This window comes from Perognathus longimembris, chromosome 16 (genome assembly GCF_023159225.1).
Source record: "Perognathus longimembris pacificus isolate PPM17 chromosome 16, ASM2315922v1, whole genome shotgun sequence".
NCBI lineage: Eukaryota > Metazoa > Chordata > Mammalia > Rodentia > Heteromyidae > Perognathus > Perognathus longimembris.
In genome coordinates, this window is record NC_063176.1 from 34450829 (window position 1) to 34471203 (window position 20375).

The 20375-nt window shown below is 40.1% G+C and overlaps 1 protein-coding gene across 4 annotated transcripts in view; it reads left to right on the forward strand.

Moving 5' to 3' along the window:
* Atp8a1 (ATPase phospholipid transporting 8A1) overlaps positions 1 to 20375 on the forward strand; it is a 219798-nt gene that overhangs the window by 137139 nt on the left and 62284 nt on the right. For all 4 annotated transcript variants that reach the window (XM_048364487.1, XM_048364486.1, XM_048364485.1 and 1 more), the window contains one exon: positions 16105 to 16277. In XM_048364487.1, coding sequence (XP_048220444.1) covers positions 16105 to 16277 — 173 coding nt within the window. The remainder of the gene's footprint in view (positions 1 to 16104; positions 16278 to 20375) is intronic.

Genomic DNA, 20375 nt, shown 5'->3' on the forward strand with positions numbered 1-20375 from the left:
TGTAGGGATGGCCATTTGTTCCAGAGTATTGTGTTTATTCTTGGCTGTGGTACTATACCTAAGGGATGTGATATGCATATCCTTTGTTGTTAAAAACAAATGATAGCACAGCAGATCTTACCAAAAGTTCTGTACTACTAGTATGTGTGAAAATACCTGATTCTTTTTAACTGCACTAGGATAATGATAAGGTACCTGTAAAGAAAGCACAGAGAGTTAAACCTGGAATGATGACTCCAAGCCAACCATAGCAAGCTGGACCATTTAAGAATGTGCCTGCAGCAGCAGAAGAAGAGCAGGCTCACAATTGGTGCATAAGAGGCCCAGTGTGTCAGAATGATTGTACATAGAAAGGTTGGAGGGATGGGGAAGCTTGGACCAGGATCAGAAGAGGAAATGTGGGCATGTAGGAGAGAAGTTCAGAGACCTATTGCAGATGACCCCTTGAGAGTGGATACAGTACTAGGTTACACTTGTTCTCTGCACTGTGAAAACCATATGGAAATAGTCTATCACCCTAGGGGCCTTCATGCTATTATCAGAAACACAGCTTTCCTAACACTTCAAGGACATAAGAGGTTGGGCCAGTGGTGGTGAAGCCATGGTGATTTGACAGGATACCTCTTTACCTCAATTTAGGCCTTCACCTACAGACTATGGCAACATGGCTTCTCTTTCTTTTATTCCAATCCATTTTTTCCTCACTAATTCGTAGATATATATGTTCTTAAATGTTTTCAGGATCTTGGTGTAAATAGTAATCTGAAAAGTCAAATATAAGATAATACTCCACAGGCTGTGTTACTGTGGTTGACAGTGACATTTATTCTCATTTGTGTTCCTAAGGTAGTAAAATCAAACTTAATAAACACCGCAAAGGTACTCTTACTTCCACCTCTGAATACACAATTTCATTAAAAAGGGGAACAGTGTGTGTCTGCTCTTGTTCATCATTCTTTTCCCAGGCACTTCAAATTGCCTAGGACACAGTAAATATGCTATAAATATTTCAGTAGTGAGTCACCATATAAATTTAAATTAAGGGCTTCCCTTTTTAAAAGTTATATATCAGTTTTATATTTGGTGATAACTCACCATACCTGATATTTTTAAAGTAAGGTGGTTAAAAATCTCCTTATACATTCAAACAGTAGTTTGGGGGAAAGAAGCACCACACTGTGTCTCTGTGGTTTAACACTAATTTGTCCAGATCCCAACTGCCAAGCCTTCGAGCCCAGCTGTCTGCGGAAGGTTTCTTCACCCTGGGAGCTAAGTGGTGACTTTACAAATCCAGCTCTTTAGGGTTAGACCTGCTGGGGTACACTCATCTGTTTCTCAGCAGGAGAAGAAACATCGCTTTGCATTGTGCCATCCAATCTTGGGTCATAAAATCCACAGCTGAGGTTTCAGGCAAATCACAAAAACTGCTAGAGCGCCTGTAGGTAAATCATTATTTTGTTTCCTTCATTGCCAAACGAAAGCATCCTGTCTGTGTTCAGATTGTACTGGTAGATAGTGCATGAGAACAAAGAATAATTCACAAGTAATAAACTTAGGAACATTATGTCTTAGGAAATAAATGGTGGGTGTATGTTTTGTTAAGTGACCATTTTAATGAGTACATTGAAATTATTCTCTGAAATAGCATAGTGGTTAAGACCACAGTTCAGCCCCAGGCTGACTGTGGGACCCCCAACAAATTAAAATCAACTCTCTAAGCCAAAGTTTTACTGCTTATAAAGTGTATGCCACCTTTGATATGGTGAAATATGAATTGATATGATACAAGTACAAGGCCCATATATATAGATGTCATTAAATTTTGTAGAAAGAGTAGTATTTCAATAGCTTGTAGCTTGTTTTGCATGGTGAACATTTTTACATTTTTGTCATGAACATGTATTTATTTTACATCTTTTCATTTTCTTCCTAAGGTGGCAAGTAATTTCTATAGATTACCTTTTATGTAGTGAATATGAAAATGTGTATATTTGTATATTCAATATGTATCTATTATTAAGAGCACGATTTTTTTTTACCAAATATTACTTCTAATACTGTTAAAATTAAAAGATGAGTCTCTTTTTCTTATGTTACCCTTTGATAAAGTATCATATTTGAAAATCTTTTTTTTTCAAATTTTTATTATCAAACTGATGTACAGAGAGGTTACAGTTTCATACCATATTTGAAAATCTTAAAAATTCACCCAATCTACCCTTTCTCTAGGCAGGTGTGGTAGTTCATGCATGTAATCTCAGCACTCAGGAGACTGAGGCAAGATTATGGGTTTGAGGACATCCTAGGCTGCATAGCAAGATTCTGTTTCAGAGGGAGGAGAGGGAATCAGAAAGGAAGGGAGGGGAGATTTCCTCCTAGTGATCCTAGTAATGGAAATCTTTGTCTCCCATAAAATAAATCCATTACCAAAAGAAAAAAATACTAGACTTGCTAATTGTATCGTGAATCTCATTTGATTATTCTTCTTGAAAAAACAAATAACTGTTGAGCAATTTTTAAACCTTTAAATGCATGCATTAAACCAACTGCCATTGAAAGTACATACAAACTGAATGGGAGTTTGATGATGTGAGAAACTGAAGGTTTCCTACCTCCATTTCTTCCCACAGTCATTCTTTGCCTCCTCCCAGGGTACTTCCAGCTGGTTGTCCTCACCCAACAGGCTCCTGTAAAATGGTATCAGTGTTAATCAGCATTTTTTAGGCAGAAAGTCTCATTATTAGAAAATAAGAAATTCAACTGAAAAAAATATCATTGAGAATCATCCACCAGCCAGGCGCTGGTGGCTTACACCTAAAATCCTTGCTACTCAGGAGGCTGACATCTGAGGATCTCAGATTGAGAACAGCCAAGGCAAGAATTCTGTGAGACTCTTATCTCCAATTAACTACTAAAAAACTGGAAGTGACTCTGGCCCAAGTGGTCTAGCCACTTGAGTGAAAAAGCTCAAAGACAGTGCTCAGGACTGGAGTTCAAGCCCCATGACCAACAAAAAATTAAAATGAGTAAAATATATATATATATATATATATATATATAATCATCTATGGGCTGGAGACACAGCTGAAGTGAAAGAACCCTTGCCTAGCAATGTAAAGCCCTGAATTCAAGGCCCAGAATTGCAACAACAACAAAAAAAAAAATGGGGGGGGGGGGAGGGAGAGAGGGAGGGAAAAGAATCATCTAAAAATTGGTTAAAAATCCTCTAGGTTTTTATTTAAAAATTGTTTTAGATGGCTTGTATAATTTGTATGTTTGTCTGTCTGTCTGTCTGGCCTGTCTGTGTGTGTGTCTGTGTGTGCCAGCCCTGGGGCTTGAAATCTGGGCCTGCATGCTGTTCCTGAGCTTTTTTACACAAGGCTCTCACTCTACCACTTGAGCCACAGCTCCATTTCTGGCTTCTTTTGGTGGTAAATTGGAGATGAGTCTCATGGACTTTCTTGTCTGGGTTGGTTTGAACCATGATCCTAAGATTTCAGCCCCCCCTAAATACCTAGGATTATAAGTGTGAACCAGCAGTGCCAAATGGTTCGTATAATTTTTGTCACAGAACTTTGAACCACTTTATTAGGAATTCTGATAATGCTCTTTATCTGAGACATTTCTTTCACGTCTGCAGAGGCAAGAATTTCAGTCTTTCTGTTTTTCCTAAACTAATTTGTTCAAAATCCATCTGTTAAAAACTAGAAGCAGGGCTGGGGATATGGCCTAGTGGCAAGAGTGCCTGCCTCATATACATGAGGCCCTGGGTTCGATTCCCCAGCACCACATATACAGAAAACGGCCAGAAGTGGCGCTGTGGCACAAGTGGCAGAGTGCTAGCCTTGAGCAAAAAAGAAGCCAGGGACAGTGCTCAGGCCCTGAGTCCAAGGCCCAGGACTGGCCAAAAAAAAAAAAAAAAAAAAAAAAACTAGAAGCATTTAAACTGTGAGGTAAGAACTAAGGAATCCCACACTATGACCTGTCTATAACTCCCAATTTCCAATTAAAGTCTCTTAAAAATGACCTAAGATCATATGGACTGGAAAAGATCAGCCTTATGTTATATAAGAAATGCCGTTGTATAATTATTCAAGTCTCTCATGCATTCCAACTCTGAATCGCTGGAAATACTTCCAGCCAACTCCATGTGAGTGGTTTGATCTAACCATCTGCATGATAGAAACAGTTTTGGAGATATGTTGCATTGAGATAGCTCAGGATTTCACCACTGTTTTATCTATTAAGTGAGGTTTGAGGGACTATCATTTTTTAAGGCATTAACTTAATTAGCTGTGTGACTTAAAGGACTAAAAATGTCTTAAAAGTGCCAAAACCATCTTTCCTGTGTCCCCCATGGTATGCTCTCAGTCTCAGTCGCACATGCCTTAAGCATCTTTTTTATAAGAGGAATTGTGGAATCTCTCCCTGGAGGTACAGTTTAGGTCTAATTACTGTTCTGCTTCCTTCTTTCTACTGACTGGCTTTGGGGAGGAGATGGGAAAGCAGGGAGGGAAAAATATTCACATTTATTGAATCAACAGAAGTGATATCCAGAGAATAGATTTTCCCTACTGAGCGAAAGGCTCTCAGTGTTCCATGTTTAACTCCCAACGAGTCAGGATGATGTGAACCGCTTTTCTAGACTGGCCATGCTCTTATATGGAGAGTTACACATATCCCAAAACAGGAGCCAAGAAACTGCACCAGTCTCTCCCCAGGAAAATGGAGCTTTCTGACTGTGCACAAGAAGAGCACTGTACTCCTTTGGCCTAGGTTCTGTGCATTGCTGTTCTAATAAAATCAGAAGCTTACATTTACAAAGTGCTTTCTACTTTGTGCTGTCTAGGGACTAACCAAGAACAATCAGATTTACACCTGAAAATATGAATAAGCAGATAATATTATGCCAAAAAGAGTATCTTGACAGAATACAGGTAGGGTAGTAGAGATGCGTAGCTCATTATTTGATTCCATTGTAATGAAGATGTCTTGATCCCCAGCTGCCACATGAGCTAAACAAGCATACGATGTAAGAATTAAAACTGTACCTGTTGAGCTAGAAATAGTGGCTGGCATGTAGTAAACACTCAAGAGAAATGAGAAGTGTGAGCGTGCTCATCAGCAGTTACTGTTTCTTTCAGTACTGCTGTTTTTTGAGAGAGGAAAGTTTCTCATGGCTGGTATTTGTAAGAGATGACTTTAAACAGCAGCCCTGCTCCTAAACTGCTTGCATTTCTCTATTTCATTTGAGAATATGGCTTTAGTCCAGCCACACGCTTGATTATGGATACCATTATTTCCCTTTAGTGATGTATTTTACAGAAAAAATGAATGGGTTGACCACATTGGACATTGAGTTAACAAGCATTAAAATATATAATTTTCAACACCATAGTAAAAGAAAAACCTTTATGGAATTGCTAAAAAAAAATTCTAGCTGAATTTTACTTTCTAACACCATGTAAATTTCTACTATAACTTTTAAGACATTCAGGACATAAATGTTGAGCTTGTCATCTGTACCCTTTTAAGTTCAACTTATATGTTTTATGCAGACAAACCTCACTGTTTTGGGAACCAGCCACTGTTGAATGGCTTCTGAAAGACATCCAGAAAAAGCAAGTCATTGACTTGACTCCACGAAAGGAAAGGAAAGAAAGAAAATGTGGGCTACTTCAGGTTCTGTTTTGATCTGTCCCCTGGGTCTAATACAATACATTTTGTATTGCTTTGAGAAATAGTTGAGACAGGTTTTAAACCAGTTGAATTTTCCACTTGAAGTACTTGTGCTTCAAACATTGGATATTCTCTTCTCATTACCCCCAAAAAAAAAATTGTTGCAGCTTTGGGGCTTGAAATATTAAGAGCTTAGTTTAACTTCTAAAGTGTTAATGTTTTTCTCTCTCAGAAGCAAAGATACTTTTTAGTAATGTTCACATGATAGGAAGATTGCTTGCACTACACAGGCTTCAGTGAAGGTCATTTTCTTACCTCAGAAAGAAGTAAGTTGTTTTTTAAAAGAGGAAGCACTAGCAAATGTGATAACATTTGAAGAAACCATCTATTTCCCTTTGCACTGCTTAAGCCAATATCTGCTAAAAGTCCAAGTATGTGGCTAAAGAAGTTGGACCAAACTCATTATTTGGTCTCATAGACCTAGACCTAAATGTGTTGCTTCTCATTAACACAGTGTAGTGAGCCCTTCTAGGGGGCAGAGCCCAAAGTGAAATTCTTCACAAATTCATAGTGGTTCTGTTTCAAGAAATTCTTCCTCCTTCAAGCCCAAATATTCTCTACCTCATTTTAGCTAAACATCTAAACACTTCCCTGAGACCTAGAATTACATATAAGTGCTTTCTAACCAGTCTTGCCCCCTGCCATTCTCCCTACAAGCTTGTTGACATTTCTGAGGGAAGTAGGCCTTGCCGTCTGTCTCTTTCACACATTTCTCTTGCTTCATACCTTTGATACAAACTGTAAAAACCCAGCACTGCCATAAAAATGACTATCTATTTAAAAAAAAACCTACTGGGCACATACCTGCATGTGTATGTGTACTTCTCCATTCCCCTAGGGCTGTTTGTCCAGTTACAGATGGAGCCTTTGAGTTCACATAGAGAGTGAGCCATAGGATCTTAGACTCCCATCTTATGGCTCCAGGTCCAGAGCTCTGCTTGTATCTGGCTGTTTCAATTATTTTTAAATAAGTACAACTTCTTTGGTGATAGAATGAGTCAGCTTCAAGAAAGAGCATTCTAGGAAGCACTAAGTAGAGGCTGGGCGACTTTTCTATATCAGATTTAACATCCTATTTTCACAAACTCACCTTTTTTCCTTTTGTGATTATCACAGCAGCTGAAAGAAAGATACTCTGCTAGAAAGGTGTGTTTCTGGGTGTCTGACATTCACAGAATTTATGGATACAACCATGCATGGATTTTATTGAATGCACACGTGAAATAAGAGAAATAAAGTCCATTTGGCCTCAGCAGGGAGAAAACCCACCCAATCATACTTTTTTTCTGTATACCTACATTAATTAGTTCAAGTCATTAAGAACATTTTTTCCTGGGGACTGTTGATTTGGTAATTTGCTTATTTTCACAAAACCAGTTGTATATTGTGAGCAACCTCTTCCTGCCTGAGTAGAAGGCACGCCAAGAGACTGGATGTCGGCCGACCCAGTTTCTCCAAGAAAGCTGGCTTCCTTTCACACTTGAATCACAGCCGCCACTGGAGAATATTTAATACCAAGCTCAAAATAAGTGTTTAGGAGGCTTTCCGTGGTGGTTTAAAATTATTACCATGAGGGCTTTGGTTTGGGGGAAAAAAAAGAACCTTTATCCACAAAACTATTTAAATTATATAATTAGATCCTCTACCTCATTCTTCCTTCCTTTCCCTGGATTTGGGACTCTGCAGCAAAGCAAGCCCAATGCTATAAGAAAGACTGGACACGGGTTTTACATGTCTCTGACTTCCTCTGTGTTGTACTCTTAAGTGAGACTAGATGCTTCAGAGGAATTATTTGCCTGATGGAACCTATCATAATTTCAAATCCCAAGTCTCTATTCAAGGGCCAAGAGCAATTTGCCCAATGCTACAACTTCCTTTTCTTATTGGCTTCCATTTTGTGACCTTTGACCTCCTCCACATAGCATGACCTTTCTGGCAGATTGGACTGCTTCCTCAATTATAGTACCTCACAACTCTCCTAATTCTGGAAAACCCATATCTATGTCTCAGCAAAGTATAGATTCATTTTTTTAGTGTTTTTTTTTGCTCTCCTATCATCTTTAGCATTATATATTAACTAAATGCATTTGTTTAGCTACTTTCCACTAATCTGTCTTAGAGGACCTACCTCTCTGACCATGTGATTTTTTTTAATGACTTCACCTTCTGTCTGCCTGTACCCATTTTGGAAAAATTTATATTGGTTTGGGTCTCTATACATATGTTTTTAAATCATTGCATTCTAGCATAAGGAATTGAGAAATACCAAAGGCTTTTGATCAAAACCTGTGTGAGAGAGCCAGCAATCCTGGCTGGGATGCATACTAAATCCACGAGCTGTATGTCCATACAGTTTCTCTCTTTTCTCAATTACATGTTCTTTTCCTGCCGCCTGCAGTAGCTGGGAGAGTAGTTGATGTAAGTATAGTGTTAGGGGTATGTGGAAGGTCCACTGTTCCAATGAATCAGTAACACATTGTAGGAAAATAAGTAATACCCAGTGGTTTACCCAGGTTGTTATTGTGGGAGTCGTAATTCACTCTATAAGAATGTGCTAACACTGCCCATGCGTGATATGATATCATAATGTATTAAGAATATTCTTGGAATGCTCTGTTAATTCATAGCATAAATGTGCAAACATTTACAGGGTGCAAAACTAGAAAAAGAATGAGACATTATTTGGTCATAAACTTCATGTCTCAAATGATGATGAAACAGAGCCAGAAGTCACCACCAAAACAGCTAATAAAATACGTGTTTGTATAAGGTTCTTCTATATGTCCTCTTATTTGACATTTTAAATTCATAGTAGATTTTTTGAAGTAAATATGTAGCCAACTGAAGTCTACCATGCCCCAACCTACAGATAAAATACATTTCTCTCTGCTTGAAGAATAATCAGTATCAAAGGATTTACTTGATATGATAAAGAAAATCGTGGCAAAAAAAAATCTCTGTGTAAACCATTATTATGATTATAACTAACCATACTGATATGGCCATGCAAAAACTAGAGTTAAAAAAAAACGGAGTCTTAACCAATTGGAGACAGAAATTAATGTCCTCTCACCATGTACCAAGAGATGCAATACCATTTAAGAAGAGATATTGCTCTCATTCATAGAATTGAAAGGCGGATTGGTTTCTAGATTTTTTTTACCTACTAGAAATGGCTTGTAGAATTGAATGTTAGTTGTCAAATTGCCATCAGGAGATTTCATAAGAAAACATAAAGTGATCTCAATAATTGACCACCAGGATTTTTACTAATGTTGTACACTGAGTGACAATACACAGTTTGTTTCTCTCTCCACTGTTATCTCTATTGGACCTAATACCACATGAGGAAAAAGAACCAGTCTTACGTGTACACCAACCTCGTGCCAAACAGTAGGCAGAACCTTTTATTCTCAAGTAAAGGGGTCAGCACCTTTCACTCCTCTACTCACTCTCTGAAATAGTAGCCATCTTACAAATGAGAAAAAAATTGATTCAGTAACATGCCTGAGGAAAGAGAAAGAAAACATTTTGAGGTAGTAATGGAAAAGATATGAAAACTGAGGAGCAATTAGATTGGGATACATATGGCTGACAGAAAAGTTTATCAGTCAGGACGCGAACTTTCTCATAATCCTTTTTTTCTCCTATAAATATAATATAGTCCCTTTTGGACTCTGAGCCTGTGTGGGTACCTAATGTTATCCAAAAAGGGTTTCGTTTTTGGAGTCTGAAGCTAGTGATTGAACCTGTTCCTTATTTCTTATGTAATTTTTTTTACTAAGGAATTTTTTTTCAAAACAAAACATTCTTTTCCTTTTCTCAAAAAAGTGAAAATGTTTGACTGTCTTAACTTTGCTGTGTCCTCTACTCCCAACTTGAAGTTGAGAAGTCCCTTGAGATCTAGGACCAGGTTCTAGAACTGAGTTCCTTAGGATGTAGCATCACAATTTAGTTGGTTTTTGCATGCTACCAGTACCCCCAGAAGCAATTCATGAGCCTCCACAAGACAGCCTCTATTTTCTCACATCTCACTTGTGTAGGTTCTGCACAGACAACTCTCTCCATGCTGATTGGAAATCTGCGCACATCCACCAACAAGGTCAAGAGTTCTTTCATAGTGGCTAGCCTCTGGCTATATTAGCAGTGTCTGTGTCTTGATTCAACAACATTCTTGCAGGAGATTGTAACATTAGGTTGCATTTACGCCCTTTCTAAGGAAAGAACCCTGTGTTGCTGATACTGTACAAAGAAGTAGAATCCTCATAAACTTCAGGCCCTCCTGACAAAGATGAAAATTGAACCTCTTCCAAAAATGACCCATCATTAGTCCCCATTCTCTTCTCCTCTACTTTATTCATAATGAAAAAGAACAAATCCAAGAACAAAAAAGTTGTTTTAGTTCAATTCATCTGTTGTAACAAAAATACCACAGGCTGGGTGGCTTCAACCACAGACGTTTCTTAAGTTCTGGAAGCTGGAGGTTCCCACATCAAGGTGGCAAGCGTTTTGAAATATCCTGAGTGCCTGCTTCCTGGCTTATTGAATGGCTTGTATATGTTTATATGGCTGGAGGGAAGGGACCCTTCCAGTATCTGTTTATAAAGGCATGAATCCTCTTCATGAAGTCTGTATCCCATGATCTAATCACCGGTGGTGATTACCTGCTAGGATGCCCTCACCTTAGGGGGTTAGGGTACTGACATAGGAATTGGGGTGGGGGGTAGGAGAACATGGATATTAGATCCAATGACAGAATGTGTTGTGGAATATTTTGTCTGCTAGTCAAACTGTTATTCAGAATTTCAATATGTGAGATTTTACTGTCTGAGAATAGAGTCTTCCTCCTAATATAATTGTATCCATTTGATGTGCACACGTTAATAGATGCCTAGGGATAAGTATAAAAGCTGGGTACTTACTTTTATTGGGACCCAAACTCCAAAATAATACTTTGATGAATAAGAATGGATAAGCTTTATTGCTTTTCATATTTTTTTATTTGGAGTGTGCCTAGCTGATTGACACCCTCTGGGCTAGTGATGAGTGTTCACATAAGATTTCCTGTCACAGTGCAGTCCCAGGACAAGGTGTAGACTCAGTACCCCTCAGCTTGCCTAGTCAACAATTTATCTCCTATCGCCACCACATCTCCACTCTGTGAACTCTCTGCTAACTGCTGTCTTCCAGGCTGTTCCTTCCCTTTCCTTAGGAATCTTCCCACATTCTCAACTAGGGTGTTCCTTGGATTTATTCCTAAGTAAAACTGTCTTTTCCTGTAACCCTCTGCAAGGAATTTTTTTAAAAAACATTGAAAGCAGAAAGGCTAGAAGCTGCAAAGGGCCGTTTGTATTCAGGTACCCTCTGTGGCATTATATTCTGGGCCATCACAAACATAATTCTTAGGTGGTCTGACATGGTCTGCAGATCTAGCCTCGAGGTTCTTCAAACTGCTCCAAGGGAAATCTTGCCAGAATGAAAATGACAAGTTTCATACTGTGATACTTTCCAAACAAATCAGGGCTTCCGGTTTATTTCACTACAAAACGGCATCAGATTTCATGGTCCAAGATGCCCTCTGTGGTTTTTTTCCAGTGCTTTCTCATTACAGGTCATGTAAAAATAATGAAAGGATTGCCCAAACTGCCAGTCTCGGATGTCTTAAATTATCCTTAAATTTCTTAAGATTGCCATTGTATTGCTCTATTGTATTTGAGAGGGTTTTGTGAACATGTTATCTGTCTGTTTTGCCAAATTCAAGTGAGACTTTAGGAAAGCCTCTTGTCCATGATTGCTATGAGCAATTCTGATCAGCTTAATTGTTTGCCTTGACTGTCTGTCTGTCTGTCTGTCTCTATCTCTCTGTATGTCTTACTCTCTGTCTCTTCCTCTCAGCTCCTCCTCCTTCTCTTTCTCTTTCCCTACCACACCACTCCCCTTCTCATTTCCCTCTTCTCCTGTCCCCTTTTCTTCTTCAGAAATGTTTCTTCTGAATCTAATAAATACTGTTTGATTCCCTTTTGTCAACTGTTGCTCAAGCTGGCTTGACCATTGTGTATCCAGCATTAGGTGTTCATTCTGTTAGGTTCACTCGGCAGTTTCTGTTACGTGAAGCAGAAGTGAATGTTGGAACATATTTGCTTCTTTTTTCTCTAATTCCTTTACATTAAGAGAAACTCATGGATGTTTTCTTTATTCCAACTCAGGGTATCCAAGATTATACAACAGTTTTATAGGGACAGAACACCATCCTCAGGGTGATTCCCCCAAATAAAACCATTTCATTACCCACAAGGTATTCTCTGATCATTAATAATTATTTATTCTTTCAGGTCATTTTATTCTTTCCTTATTCTCATTCAGTAACAAAATATAAACAGAGATGTAGGTAGAGATATATCATGCTATGTTGTAGGAGGAAAAAAGAAGAAAAAGTGGAGAATCCAAAAGATGAAAGTTTCTAATCCAGGTGTTGGAGGCTCACACCTATAATCCCAGCTAATCAAGAGGCTGTGATCTGGAAGATTGACATTCAAGGCAGGCCTGGGAGGAAAAGTCCATGAGATTCTGTCTCCAGAAGTAACCCACAAAAAGCAGGACTGGAGGTGTGCCTCAAGTGGTTAAGCACCAATTCAGCAAGCAAGGAGAGCAGGCACAAGGCACTGAGTTCAAGCCCCAATCCCATGAGAAAAAGAAAGAAAAGTGTTCTTGTTACCTTGAAGACTTGGGAAAAATCATGGCAAGAGAACATTTCCCAAATAAGCCATATTCAAGAGAAAATATGGTTTATTTTTTTGTTGTAGGCTTCTAAGAGGGAACAGAACAGCACTAATGGGGAGAGGGAAGATTCAGAGAGAAAGGAGAAAGGCATGAAAAGCAGCTCAAAAATTAGGAGAATAGGGGAAGGGATGCTTTAAGGGCAAGGACAAGGACAAGGCTTTAAGGGAAAATTCCTTCTGGTATGTATAAAAGTTCTTAGTAAAGCTAGTACATGTTTGCTGAGTGAAGAGGCCAGTTTGGGCTAGAATAGCCTCCAGGAACAACAAAACCTACCAGGCCTAGGTGAAGATCTTATCCAGTAGGTCTGAGAAACCCTAAGAGCTGGAATCAGCTGCCCTCCTGGAAAGAGGTCTGTTTCCTTTTGTGAGGACCTCAAACCAGAAGTGATGTGTGGCTCACACATAAATTGGCAAAGCTGAGGCAGAAAGCTCAGCAGGAGAGGTAAAGGGCTTGTGGTGAGACTTGGAGTATGCTTGATGGTAGAGCCCTTAGGGGAGATGCTGGCTGGGATAGGGCCTCACAAATCCCACTTTCCCAGAGGCTCCCTCCTCTACCTGGCAGGTCATCACAACCTTGATCTTTCTCCTGCTCCCTGCTCCTCCAGGCTCCCCAGTTGCCCAGCTTTGAGGTGTCTTCAATGCCCCTGTTTTATGCAGTGCACAAATAAAAAGCAGCAGCAGAAAAGCTTGGATTGTGTTGAGCAACACTGTCTTTGATCCTTGTTCTGATTTAGCTGCTCATTTATATATTTTCACTTTCACAAGTCAGTAAGTTTCAATGTTTAAACATTTCCCCCTTCGGTAGCCAAAGAGAAAACAAAGCAGCCGCTAATATGGTAATAAATTTATCTGTAGCTCCAGGAGATAGGCTCCAATGCAATCTAGCCATAAAGTACAGTTCCAGGCTTCGAAAGGAAAAGCAAGCAACTTTCATAAATAAAAGAATTTTAAATACTCCCCAGCAGTAAATAAGGATTTAGAAAAAAAAAAAAACTTGTAACTTACACCACACAGCCAACAACAGAGCTCCTTCTAACAGAAAACTATTAAACTAAAACAAGAACATGTTTGCAGCTTTTCAGGGGGTGTTAGCTTGCACCCTAGGTGGGCTGACAAGAATTCATGGTGGGAAGATTTTCACTCACCTCCCCAGAATGTTCCTTCTTCCATCTCCTGACACCTCTCCTTTGGCTGAAGATCTGTGATAGTCACCAAGGAAACCCAGGGGTACTGATGCCACAAATAAGAGTTTTTGACAGATTTTAAGGTGTTAGAGGATGCCTGAGAAAGAAGAGGGAGGGGAAGGGATCCTGCTCCTACAGGTCCACAGTTGCTGGGGTTAACCTGACTTTCTATCTGGTTTTACAACTGATCTTAGAAATCTTCCTGGGGGTCCTTCTCAGTTTTCCTTTGGGGTTTTCATCCCTGAAATCACTTGAACAATAGCTTTTTAAATAAAATCAGAGGTAGTGTTACGAGCAGTTGGTCTGTTAGATTGTTTGGGTTGTTTCCTAGGAAATTAGAACAAAGAAAGAATACTGTTCATCTCTCTCCTTCTCTTTCTCTGCTCTCTCTTTGGTCATTCCCTCTTGTTTTTCTTCTTTCCTTCCTTCCTTCCTTCTTCCCTCCCCACCCCTCTCTCCTCTGTCCTCCCTCCCTCCTTCCCTCCCTCCCTCCCTCTCTCCCTCCCTCCCTCCCTCCCTCCCTCCCTCCCTCCCTTCCTTCCTTCCTTCCTTCCTTCCTTCCTTTCTTTGTGTGTCTCTCTGTGTCTGTCTCTGTCTCTGTCTCTCTCTCTCTCTCTCAGTGATAATAAAAGGGAGATGGAATGCTGCCAAGAGAATGAAATCGGAACTTACCAGGGCTTTCATTCAATAACTGCATTTCCTGAGCATGTGTAATTGCAGGCATTCGCTTACTTCCTGGGAACAGGTTATTGGTGGTCTCTCTCCTCAAGGAGCTGAGAGTTTCACTGGCACAGGCTGAGCTGCACCAGGCTGCGTGAAGCACACGTGGGATCCTGGTGGGTAGGCTTCCTCTGGAGGGATGGGCATTCTGGGAGGTAGGAAGGGCATTCAGTGGTGAGGGTTGTAAAGGAGGCAGTGGGAGAGGTAGTCAGGTTTCAATTGTGGAAAACCTCAGCAGTCTGCACTTTATATCGTGTCAGCTATAGGGGTCCCAGGAAGGATTGTAGAGCAAGGAGAGACATGATTTGTGTTTTTAACTCTGTTTTAAAAAGAGAACTCTGTTTGGCAATGGAGATGAGAGGCAAAACAGATGACGGGGCCTCTGGGAAAACAGAAAGAATAGTATGAGTATCTGCCTAGAACTTCCTGTGCCCGATGGTGCTCAAGTTTGCTTCATTTTGCTGGGTTGAGAGGACAACAAGCTTGAGAAGACAAGCTGGGACCGAGGTTTAACTCTGGGGTGGGTTTTGCCACTTTGGATCCAGCTTGTTTATCCTCTACAAGACGTCAAAGTCAAACCTAAAGTCAAACCTGTGCCCATGGTGTCCAGTTAACATCAAAGCTGCATCTATGTGCATGGCCCTAAGCACAGCATGGCAAGCAACATATGCTAAATACAGTTTTGTTTTGTGAGCTCATTTACTTATTTTGTCTATCTAACCTATTTGAATTTCCTTTTTTTTTTTTTTTTTTTGGCCAGTCCTGGGGCTTGGACTCAGGGCCTGAGCACTATCCTTGTCTTCGTTTTGCTCAAGGCTAGCATTCCACTACTTGAGCCACAGCCCCACTTCTGGATTTTTCTGTTTATGTGGTGCTGAGGAATCGAACCCAGGAATTCATGCATGCTAGGCAAGCACTCTACTGATAAGCCACATTCCCAGTCGTGGATAACAATTCTTGACAGAGACAGACAGATACATCTCCCTGTAAGATCAAAGCTCGATTTGACACAAAAGGTTTTCATCATGCTTTGAGAGTAAACTATGGAAAGGCATCTTTCATTCGATCAATTAAGATGATCAAGACACATGTCACCATTCTCCACTGAAATACAGCATCATGAAATCATGATTACAGTTATAAAAGTCAATTTATGGAGTGGCAGGAGACTACAAACCTTGCATTTCCTCCTTCCTCTAGGTCCCTGGGAATTAAATTTCAATAGTGCCGAGTAAGTACTTTTGAAAGAATATCCATAAATTATTTCAATTTACATTCCCCAACTTTTCCCCTTTGTTCATGGCAAACCGATTTGAATAGTCCATAAATTAAAACAGTGGGATTTTTTAACAAGATAATTTACTTGAAATCACTTTTTACAGTGTGGTGATTGTGTGGTTAGAATAATAAGCAAAGACTGTGTGGTCAGCTGGGGAATGGGAGCTCGTGGGCCTGTGCAAGCTCTGCTTTGCACACGTGTGTGCGACTTCATGCAGTTCTCTGATAACATCTGCCCAGTTACCCTCAACCAGGCTGTTGTGCAAAACCAAATGAATTAAGGTTTGTGAACACAACTTGAAAGATAAAAAGCACCCAAAACAACTATATAGTTACTAAACGTCTTGCAGGCATTTTAGTAGAGCAAATTGAGTGAATGTTGATGTCCTTGTTTGATATTTCAGGGAACGAGGGAAACTCTGAGCCGGCACTGTACAACCCTTGGGGATGCTCTTCGGAAGGAGAATGATTTTGCTCTCATCATTGATGGAAAGACCCTCAAGTATGCCTTAACCTTCGGGGTTCAGCAGTATTTCCTAGACTTAGCTTTGTCGTGCAAAGCTGTCATTTGCTGCAGGTAAGTTCCCCTTAACTTTCTCAGATTCCTATAAAAGCAACTTGATCCTAAAGTGTTCTACTACTAGAATCACACTTCATTTTTGTTTTAGTTATTGATTTTTAATAGGTCTCACTTCTATGCCCACATGGGCCTGGACCTTGATCCTCCTTGTTTAGCCTTCTTATGTAGATGGGATGACAGGGGCATGCCACTGTGACTAGCTTTTTATTGGCTGAGATGATGTCTCAAGAACATATTGCCCAGGGTAGTCTCAAACCTCTGATCCTAAATTCTTGAGTTTTAAACAGTCCTCTATACTATCCAGAACTCTTTGAGTGAATATCCAAGGTTCACTAACTGAGATGGAATTTGTCAGCAGACATTTTGTAATTTCACCCATGTATTAGTAAGTTTTGTTCATAATTTGAATTCATAGGTTTTTGGACAATTATTGGTAGCCAAGTATCAGTGATTCATGCCTGGAATCCTAGCTACTCAGGAAGCTGAGACCTTGGGATCACAGTTCAGAGCTAGCCTAGGTAGGAAAGTCCATGAGACTCTTATCTCCATTTAACCACCAAAAAGATGCAAGTGGAGTTGTGGCTCAAGTGGTAGAGCCTCAGCTATGAGTATAAAAAAGCTCAGGAACAGGGCCTAGGCTCTGAGTTCAAACCCCAGGACTGGAAAGAAAAAATGGTACTGGTATCCAGGCATGGTGATACAGGCCTGTAATCCCAGGTATTTGGGAGATTGAGGCAGAGGACCACAAGTCCATGGCTAGCCTGGGAAGCTTTGGGAGACTCTGTTTCAAAATAAAATGTTTTTTACAAGCATAGAGTTGTAGTTCCATGGTTGAATGCTTGCTCAGCCTGCACAAGGCTCTGTGCTCAGTCTCCAGTACCCCTCCAAGAAAATTATTATGTACATCTCCATTTCAGTTACTTTCTGAAAGGATTCTATTTTCTAGACTTAAATCTTTAACCTGATACTAGAATTAATTCGGAACAGATGGCACAGTAAGAGGTGTAAACAGTCATTCCCTAAATAACTAGATGGTTTTCTGAGGGCTATGTATTGATGTTATAGTCCTTTGTGCACTAATTCACAATATTCCTTATATCCTAAGTTTAAAAAAAATCCATTTTGAGTTATCAAGGCCTAAACCATAAAATTGTAACTACTTAGCTCCAGTCCTGCCTTAGTTAGTGTCTTGTCATGGTATCTTCCCCACCTCTGTCTAAAGTGTTAAAACACTGGCACTGTAAAATGTAGAGTATGTTTACGAAGTCTCCTCCCCATGAAAGCCAAGGACTTTCCTCATCATCAGCTTACTGAATCTTCCCCACTGGGCACTGGAGACAGAGGGGAGCAGGCACTTTCCCGCATGTGTTTCTTTCCCTGGAAGTCAAAACGTTAGCAAGACTTCTGAAAACCTTCTCTGAATCTGTGCTCATATCTTTAAGATAGTCCTATTTGCTTGTATTGTGTTTGATAACGTTTTATTTACTTTTAAAGAAGTGTCATGCTTTCTAACCCCCCACCTTGCTTTTTTTTTTTTTTTTTTGGCCAGTCCTGGGCCTTGAACTCAGTGCCTAAGCACTGTCCCTGAGACTCTTGGTGCTCAAGGCTAGTGCTGTACCACTTGAGCCACAGCACCACTTCTGGCTTTTTCTGATTAGTTTATTGGAGATCAGAGTCTTGTAGACTTTCTTTTATCTAAGCCTCCTGAGTAGTCAGGAGTATAGGCATGAGCCACTGACACCTGCCTTAACCTCTTTTTAATGTGAGTTTATTACTTTAAATACTCTGGGGGTGATATTGTCTCTGAACACCCAAACCTTGTAATAAGTGAAATGTAATCCCTGAAATATAACTTAGACCATCCTCATTGAATATGCTATATAAGTATCACTTTGATGCACAAATTTTTCATATTATGACTGTTGCCTTACTACCAGGGTGCCAGTGGCTCACACCTGTAATCCTAGCCATGGAGGAGACTGAGATCAGGAGGTTTGTAATTCGAGGTTAGCTTGGACAGAAAAGTTGAAGAGGCCCCTTCTGATTATGGGTATCATCACAACCTACATGAAAGGCCAAAATTGAGAGGATCATTGTTCCAAGCTAGTGTGTGCCTGGGAACCTAGCAACAATGAGTAGGTGGGTTTCTCACCAGTTATTTTAAGGATAGGTTTTCACTTCCCATGGTAAATGGAAACCTATCCTTAAAATAATTGGTGGGAAACAGGGATGGAGCAATGGCTCAGGAGTATCAAACCAGCCTGTGGCCCCAAGTTCAAACTCTACTATCAATATAAGAAGTAAATAAATAACATAGTTACCTATTATTCCCAAGAATTGAATTATGTTAGTCATATATTAACAATTAATACTATCATAATGATCTTGGCCAATATAATGTACAGATACACAGACGTATAATGTTAGCCAACAACTAACCAGGCTTTTTGCTTAATCATGAAGAAAGAATTGGAAGTTATCTTGACTCACTGTGACTTTGAGTATTCTCATGTGCTTTCTAAAATCTGCTTTTGCAGTAACTTTTTTTGTTCCCTTGCAAATGTTTTGACAGAGACTTACTGATGTTCAGCTCTGACACTCTTCCATCAGGATAATTTTGTGCCAGATCTAGCCTCTCAATCACTTAATGGGTTCATAAAGATCAACAGAAAATTGCCCCAAAGCACGAGTGTTAGGAATGTTGACTCCTATTTAGAAATAGAACAGAGGCCAGACAGAAGACAGTGCAGTGTAGATAAAGCAGGCAGTTCACAGGCTAGACTTTCTGTGGCCTGGCACAAGCACTGCACTTAGGAAAACAAGGAAGACTTGCTGCCTGTTTTCCTTCCCCATATCCATCCTTTTGTTTTAAGCAGAATCACAGTGGGTCTGAAAGATGTGGGGGGCCAGTTTTGATACTGTAGTCACTGCAGCTGAGCCTCATTCTTAGAGTATTGCTTAACATTGTACCTCCCACCATACTTCAGAAACTTGAGCCCCAAGATTAAACAATAGCAGAGGGAGAGGAAAACTAGAAAGCAGAGTCAAAGGAGAAGAAATATGTTCAGTGCTTGTGAAATTCTGTCCCCGAGGTGCTTGTCGTGAATGCTCACCAGTCACATAGGCCTCGGGCCTCCTCCAGGCCTGGGGACCCAGTGGGGGGAGAAAGGGACTCTACTATTCATGTGCAGCTCAGCTCCGAAACTATGCTTCTAAAGATGTGTGTGGCCCTTCCTTCCTCCCATATGCCCGTCAGTTCTGTTTTATTCATGTCTGAGGACATTGCAAGTTTCTATGCAGAGTTGAGGGGTTGGTTTGTTTTGTGTCTAAGTAAAATCTCTTTTCCTCAACTTTTTTTCTTCTAATTAACTTCATTCACTCTTTTATCCCATGAGAATAAAAGTAGTTCAGCTTCTGGCCCAGTTTTGAGAATTGTTTCTAAGCCCACAATTAGCTCAGTGCCACTGCTGGGGTTGTCTGTGCACCTCCTTGGCCTGGTGCCTTCCACCATTTAAACTGCTGGCACAGACCATCCTCTTGTCATGTGGCATACTGACCTCAAAGTGTAATCGGCATGCTAATGCTCCTATCACAGATAAAAGGGGGATGGGGGCAAACCTGTCTATCATCATTCTTGGTGATTAAATCCAAGAGTTGCTCCTCATTTCTCAGATGATTGCAGCCTTCCGGTTTCAGGAAATTCTTTATTTGACTTCATTAGAAAATAGATACTCCAGATAAATACTGAATATTATTTCCAAGCACATGTTCCTACTGGCTTTCTGGAATTTTCCCTCAGGTTTAAACTCCTTTCTAATCTATTGCTTGTCAGTCTGTGCACATGAAGATAACTCAGGGTCAGACCCTCCTCCATAGGCTTCTGTTTAGCTGTAGCCAGAGTGGAAGCCAGGGGACAAGCATTTCCTTCATGGATAATGAGGCTTTCCATATTCTGTCTTCAGGATTACATCAGCCACTTTCTTCCCTGACTTTATCATCATCCAGGACAGAAGGCAGTGTGTGTGTGTGTGTGTGTGTGTGTGTGTGTGTGTGTGTGTGTATTTGTCTAATTGCCATACTTATAAAGATGAGCCT